This window comes from Xenopus laevis, chromosome 9_10L (assembly GCF_017654675.1).
Source record: "Xenopus laevis strain J_2021 chromosome 9_10L, Xenopus_laevis_v10.1, whole genome shotgun sequence".
NCBI classification, from domain to species: Eukaryota; Metazoa; Chordata; class Amphibia; order Anura; family Pipidae; genus Xenopus; species Xenopus laevis.
In genome coordinates this window covers 93,017,941-93,025,798 of record NC_054387.1, presented here as the reverse complement: position 1 = coordinate 93,025,798, position 7,858 = coordinate 93,017,941, and the positions used below count along the sequence as shown (strand labels likewise).

Here is a 7,858-nt window from a genome sequence, read left to right as displayed (position 1 = left end):
ATATATAAAATATCACATGGATCTAGCTAACTTTTTTAGAGACTCTTTAACATCTTTATTTCTGATCGTATATATAAAGGGATTTAACAATGGTGTTAGAAACAAGTAAAATAATGCAATCATTTTGTCATTGTCAGTTATGGAACTTGATTTTGGTTTCATATATGCAGCTATAGCTGAGCCATAAAATATTGTAACCACAATAATGTGAGAGCTGCAGGTAGAGAATACCTTTTGTTTTCCAGCACCAGAAGCAAGATTTCGGATTGTTACGATAATTCTTACATAAGAAATAACAATGAAAGTTACTGGTGTCAATAATATCACAACGGCACTTAAATATATCACAAATTCAAGAACTAATATATTTTCACATCCTAAAGAAAGGATTTCTGGCACTTCACATAAAAAATGGTTTATTTTGTTATGTCCACAGAAATTTAAATTAAATGTAAGTGCAACATCAGAAATTGATAGCAAAAAAACACAGATATAAATACTCATAACTATCTTAATACAAAAAGACTTTTTGATAATACTGGTATAATGTAAGGGGTAGCATATAGCTATATAGCGATCATAAGCCATGACTGCAAGTAGAATGCATTCACTTATCCCAAATGAAAGGGAAAACAACATTTGGGCTGCACATTCTCCATATGAAATAGATTTATGCAATGAAAGTAAATCCTTTAACATGCGAGGAAGACTTGATGTAGAATACAAAATGTCCAGTAAAGATAGATTAAAAAGAAAAAAATACATCGGTGTATGGAGACATCTGTCTGTTATAGTTAAAAACATTATGAGAGTGTTTCCAAGCAAGATTAGAATATAAACAGTTGTGAAAACCACAAAAAGAAAGATTTGGGTTACTGGATCATTTGAAAGGCCAAGAAGGATGAATTCTGTTACTGTGTCATTGTTCATTTTCAAGCTATTAAAAAAAACAAGATGGATGAGTTTTGTCACTAGGGTACTATTGTAAAAATAATATATATGCTATACAAGTCTTTCTAAAGATTACACATATATTCATTTACCACCTTGGTAATTGTGACCTAATGTTTGTTGGAAATACAAATATACATTGGGTTAACATCTATTTTAAATTTCAGGAAGTGTCTGTCCCTCTGGCTTGTAACTTTTAAATGTTTTTAACTTCCTTAAAGAATAAGTAAAAAAAATTTTCTATCTATAAATTTACTCTAAACTGCCCCCCAGATAAATGTACCTTAGTCCCTGTGCCAGTCTGTTCTGGTTCCTGTGTAATCAGCAGCTTGTTTCCCCTTCTTCCTGGTGCAGAGTGAGGCCCGCCCCTTATTTTACTGAGCTCTCCTTATCTCTCTGACTAGTCTGAGAGATCATTTGCATGCTGTGACATAGCAGGGAGGACGGGCCAGTGTGGGCCAGTGTGTGCACAAGCAGTTTTTTTTTTCTCCTCATGTGCCACTCCCTGCTCGTTCTTTTCAGGGTCGGACAGGGGGCCCAGGGCCCACCGGTACTGCTGTCCAGGGCCCCCCTCTGGCCCCCGCTACCTACTTTGAGGCAAAGTGCCACTCGGCATACTCGCCAAGGTGGCGCATCACACAGGCCTGGCAGGGGCCACCTAGGGTCGGGGCCCAGCGGGTATTGTCGGGCCAGTCCGACACTGGTTCTGGTTCATTCCAGATCACAGCAGCACAGGAAGAGCTGGAAGACTTCTCTGATACTGCTAATGTACTGTAGCTAAATGAACAGCCCTTTCTGAATTTATAATACATTTCATAATGCTTAGAATTGTTATGCCTGATCTTCCCTCTGGTTATGTAAAGAATAAAGTTTATTTTTTGTTCAACTGTTTACTGAGCTTGATTAACTATTTCTGTGCAAAGCTATGTTATGTACAAATATACCATATATATTCATATGGATATTAATATGAATAAAATTGTATTATTTTAAAAAAATGTACAAAACCTTTTTGACAGTGCAGTGAGTTATAGTGTAACACCATAGAAAGTATACATACCCAGACACCTATAACAACTTATTTTTTTTAAAAACTTAATTTTAAAAAAATTTGCAAGTTGACAGTGCAGTGAGTTAAAATACAGCACCAAAGTTGTATCAATTATGATGCAAGTGAAAACTATCTATAAATACAGTGAATTCAAATCAAATGAATGATAAAATTCAGTATATTTATTGACCAATTCCATGTACTTCTTATTTAATTTAACCATGGTGTTGAACTATAACTCACTGCACTGTCAAAACTGTTTTGTACATTTTTTTAAAAAGAACACATTTTTGTTCATATTAATAACCCCACTCTAGTACTTGGCTGGTATAATGCCTGGTATATTTGTACATAACATAGCTTTGCACAGAAATAGATCCATAAATAAAACAAAGGGACACATTAATAATCAGAGGGAAGATCAGGCATAACAATCCTAAGCATTATAAAATGTATTATAAATTCAGAAAGGGCTGTTCGATTAGCTACAGTGCATTAGCAGTATCAGAAAAGTCTCCCAGCTCTTCTTCCCAGTGCTGCTATGATCTGGAATGAACCAGAACGAGCAGGGAGTGGCACATGAGGAGAAAAAAAAAAAGCTGCTCGTGCACACACTGGCCCTTCCTTCCTACTGTGTCACATCACGCAAATGATCTCTCTGACTAGTCAGAGAGATAAGGGGGCAAATTCACTAAGATGCGAAGTTGCGCCAGGAGCAACTTCGCCGCACTTCGCCACACTTCGCCAGGCGTAGTTTCGCCAGGGCTCCGCAAATTCACTAAAATCCGAAGTTGCGCACAGGGGTAGCGTAAGGTTGTGAAGTTGCGCTAGCGTTGATTCGCTATATAAAGCGAAGTTGCGCTAGCGAAGGCTAATTTGCATACGGCACGAAATTCAAATTTCAATGGAGGAACACGTATCTATCTGCACTACAAATGCCTAGAAAACCTTCAAATCAGCAAATAAAAATTTTATTTTGCCCTACACATGTGCCCACTGTCTAGGTAAGTTGCCATGAGTCAGGAAATGTAGGGGGGAGGAAGGGGAGCCCCAAAAAAATTTCGATCTTTTTCAGCCTATCAGCCATCATGTAGAAAACACGCCAGCGTTTTTTGGGACTTAGAAAAAAAATTGACTTTTTTTTAAACAATCCCTATCTACTCTATTGCGCTTCGCCAGGTCTGAGGTGGCGAAGGAAGTCTAGCGTAAAAGGTAGCGTTCAGTACACTGCGCAAGTTAGTGAATTTGCGTAGTTTCGTCGCTAGCGAAGATTCGCCTGGCATAAGGTTGCGAAGTAACACTAGCGAAACTACGCCAGCGTTCGTTAGTGAATTTGGGCAGTAGCGAAAATGCCAAACGCTAGCGAATTAACGCTAGCGTTCGGCGCTTCGCGGCTTAGTGAATTTGCCCCAAGGAGAGCTCAGTAAGCTTAGGGGCGGGGCTTCACTCTGCTCCAGGAAGGAAACAAGCTGCTGATAACATTGGAACCAGAGCAGACTGGCAGCAGGGACAAAGGTACATTTATCTGGGCTGTTTAGAGTAAATTTATAGATAGCAGCCTTATATACAGTATATTTAGATTAATACTTTAAGTAATATATTGTATAATAATGCTATTTAGTAAAAGTTTAATATCACTTTAAATGACAACCATTTGATATGATTAAGAGACTGAAATATGAATAGGTGAGAGCCTGAATAGTAAGATGAGAAAAAGTAGCAATAACAATACATTTGTGGCCTTTCAGGGTATTTGTTTTTGATGGGGTCAGCGAAAAGAGTCAGAAAAAGAAGACCAATTGAAAAGTTGCTTAGCATTGGCCATTCCACAACATACCAAAAGTTAACTTAAATTGGAACCACCCCTTTAATAAATCTCAAATTTTTAGAGCTTTTAAAAAATGGGAAAACCACAAGTTTTTAGAGATTTGTGGAATAAAGCTCAGATTAAGTTCAGTGTAACTGTTACAAAAATGATTTTGTACAATACACATGGCTTAACTCATTAATGTAAGCATGGACCTGGGGCCTAAAGAAACACACCCTGAGAATTTATAGAACATAGTACGGTTGTAGCCTCACAATTTTTTTTATTTTCACCGGAATACCAGAAATTGAATTACATTGTTACATCTATCATTACTTTGTCTTTGCATACTTTTAATTTTGCCATAAAAGTATTTGCCTGAAACTTTTATATTATGTAATCCACCTTGTTCCTCTATGAGAGGACTGTCTAATTTGAGCAGCAATAGCCCATTAGCATTAGGAACTTAATTTAACAATTACGTACAAAAGCAGCCCTATCAGTGAAAAACATGACCTATACACAACTTTTAATGCAGATTAATATTTTGATAAGTAGTTTTTTCAGTCTCAATATCACTTTAAGGGATCACATTAAAGAGTATGTTCTGGAGAATGGCACTACGAGCAGTAATTAACATGACTTTATAAATATGTTAAATAAATGTAATTGCTTTTTATGATGAGGTAAGTAGGACCTTGGACAGTAGATTGTAGTAGAAGTGATCTACTTAGATTTTTATCCAGTGCTGCATAAACCTTTTTCTTTATAAACTATGTTGATGTTTTTAATTGTATGTTGGCATGCACTCAGATCCCATGATAACAAAGTAAAGCAACTGCAAATTTTTATTTCCGGCAAGGAGTGACCAAACACAGCCTTACGCATTTTATGCATGCAGGCACTTAATCATAGGTAATATGTTTGCACCTGGATAGAAAATGGCCTAAAAGATCATAGACCCCTACAAAAGTGATATGAATCCATGGGAGAACAAGGTGATGTGTCCCTTTTACAAAGCACTAGTAAGGCCACATCTACAATTTACAGTGCAGTTTTGGACTCCCATACTTAAAAGGGATATTAATGGAATTTTAGAAAAAATATCCAAAGAAGAACAACTGACAATGGTATGGAGCCTCTCAGTTATGAGGAAAAGGTTTACACTGGAGAAGAGGGAGATATAATAACTATGTATACATAGTTATAAAATGCATTTGCCTTATTTACCAACTGAGTCTGCCAGCAAACAAAAGAGCATCCAAATAGATTAGAAGATTTGAGGTTTAATTTTAACAATTTCTTACAGAAAGAGCTAAACAGCCGTAGAATTCTTACCACAAAGCAGTTTTTCTCACAAATACATCTGTGCAAGAAATAGCATTCAGGTAGAGGCATGGTCTTGAGCTGATAGCAAATTATTAAAAAGTTCAGAGAGGCCTTTTCAAAGGCTGCTACCAGAGCATTGTTTCAGCCAGTGTAAGCTTCAGGTCTTGAAGGTAATGTTCTAGGCAAAGTATGGGTTTCTTGGTGTATAGATTGAAACTGAGAAAACTAAACTTAGATAAGGTCAAGAGAATATACCTTTGGGGCTAATAAGAACTGCGCAAATCCTTTTGTTTCAGTAATACCCTCACAAATGTCTTCTATAATGAGAAGGTGTAGTTATGAAAAATAATCTACATAGTGGAATACATCAAAATACAAACCTTCATTAATATCACCACTTTTAACTCTTCAATAGATTCAATATAAATCAACAGATTTCAGAAAAGGTGATTCATTTTATATGCATTTTTATATGAACAAACAAGAGTCCCAAGATAAAACAGAAGGTGAGGGCTATAACTCTAAGAGCTAAAGTAGATATAAAATCCCAAAAAAATATTGGGGCAGATGACATCATAAATGTTTCTACAACATAATTTAAATTGCAAATATATTGCCTATTTTATGGCCTTATTATTCCATATATTGGTATCATTATAATAAAATATGTAATTTTAATTTTCAGCCAAGGTAATCAGTACTACGTCCCTCTCTGAATGTTTGACTACAGATATTTTAGGAGTAGGGTTTCAAATGTATAGAATTGGATTAGAAAGAGACCTTCATACAGAAAATGCACATACAATTGAGGCCAAAGCTATTGTTGATGATGCTATTGTATAAACAGTTGTATTTCTTTTGTTTGCAGTGCAGAGTTTGACTTTCAAACACATTGCAATGAACTGCCAAAGGTATAAGCTTTTGATAAATGTGTCAATTGAATAAAACAAAAAGGTTTCATACTGTCAAGAAATTTTTGATAAATCCAAAACAAGATCAAATCCTTCAGAATTGCCTAGTATGGCCTATAATACATCTGCCCCTAAGTAATTATGTTGTGCAATAGGAAAGCTTCTGCAGGTTTCAAAGTTTCTGTAGGTGCATTAAATAGGTCACAATAAACCCAACTTTTGTCTGTAAAACAGCAAGACTCAAATGCCGTACTTTGCTCTTGAATTCTGAAAAGGACATGTTTTATAAATCATAATGCCAATTAGCAGAGTACAATATCAAATCTCAAACGTGCAATTATATCATTAAAGATAATATCATTTTGAACTTCTCTGGGATTTTGAGTCAGCAACAAAGGACTCACTAAAAAGCAAAACAAACAAGTTCTGACTCAGAGATACTTTTTTGTCTTATTGTAAAATCTAGTTCTACCAAAACAACACAAATTATAGCTAATACATATTCATTATATTTAAGTGTTTTATTTGTTTACAACAATAACCACAAAATACAGCAACGGAAACCCAAAAATTGGGAAAATCTCCATGCTCAACCATGCATTAACCATAGGGTCCCTGCACAACCCTACTCCATTCTTCCCTGTTGCACCAAATGAACTCACCAGAACAGCCCTTCTCCTCCACCCCTTTAATAAATCTCCAATTTTTAGAGCTTTTAAAAAAATGGGAAAAGCACAAGTTTTTAGAGATTTGTGGAATAAAGCTCAAATTAAGATTGAGTAACTGTTACAAAAATGATTATAATTCCCTACTATGACCTATAATACATCTGCCCCTAAGTAATTATGTTGTGCAATAGGAGCGCTTCTGCAGGTTTCAAAGCTTCTGTAGGTGCATTAAATATGTCACAATTTGCCAGTGGCACAATAAAACTAATAAACCCAACCTTTGTCTGTAAAACAGTCAAGAATCAAATGCCTTACTTTGCTCTTGAATTCTGAAAGGGAAATGTTTTTATAAATCATAATGCCAATTAGCAGAGTACAATATCAAATCTCAAATGTGCAATTATGTCATTAAAGATAATATCATTTTGAACTTCTCTGGGATTTCTAACGAGTCAGCAACAAAGGACTCACTAAAAAGCAAACAAACAAGTTCTGTCTCGGAGGAAAATTTTTGTCTTATTGTAAAATCTAGTTCTACCAAAACAACGCAAATTTTCGCTAATACATATTCATCATATTTAAGTTTTATTTGTTTATAATAATAGCCACAAAATACAGTAACGGAAACCCAAAAATTTGGAGAATCCCCATGCTAAACCATGCATTAACCATAGGGTCCCTGCACAACCCTACTCCATTCTTCCCAGTTGCACCAAATGAACTCACCAGAACAGCCCTTCTCCTCCATACCTGTACTGAAAAGGCACAGTATGTTTGGCCATCACAAGCTTCTGACAGCTTGACTTGGCATTTTGGTCTCCAATCAGGACCATGAGCACTTGAAGAAAGTATCATATGTATAGCAAAAGTTATTCCGTAAATATTAAATGGTAGATGAAGGGCATAAAAAAAGATTTATATAGTTATTTTGGTTACAGAAACATATGCTCTGAAGCCACGTGTATTTTTAATTTATCTACCAATATCATTTATACCCTCTATCACTCAATGGGGCATATTTATCAAAGAGTGAAGTTCGAGATCACCACAGTCCACTAGAGTGAAATTCCACTACTCTACATTCCTTTTTATAGAATTTTTAAAGGCATATTTATCAAAGAGTGAACTTTCACTTTCACCT

The 7,858-nt window shown here is 35.7% G+C and overlaps 1 protein-coding gene across 1 annotated transcript; it reads right to left on the bottom strand.

The window, feature by feature from the left end:
• Positions 1-12: 12 nt before the first annotated feature.
• LOC108701871 (olfactory receptor 1019) lies at positions 13-1,218 on the bottom strand. The gene has a single exon (XM_041576289.1). It carries the CDS (start codon positions 928-930, stop codon positions 13-15), a length of 918 nt encoding a protein of 305 aa, XP_041432223.1. The 5' UTR covers positions 931-1,218.
• Between the last annotated feature and the right edge of the window lie 6,640 nt (positions 1,219-7,858).

What these genes read in the sequence shown, in the direction of transcription:
- LOC108701871 (XM_041576289.1), bottom strand. Translation starts at nt 930, where the DNA reads ATGAACAATGACACAGTAACAGAATTCATCCTTCTTGGCCTTTCAAAT.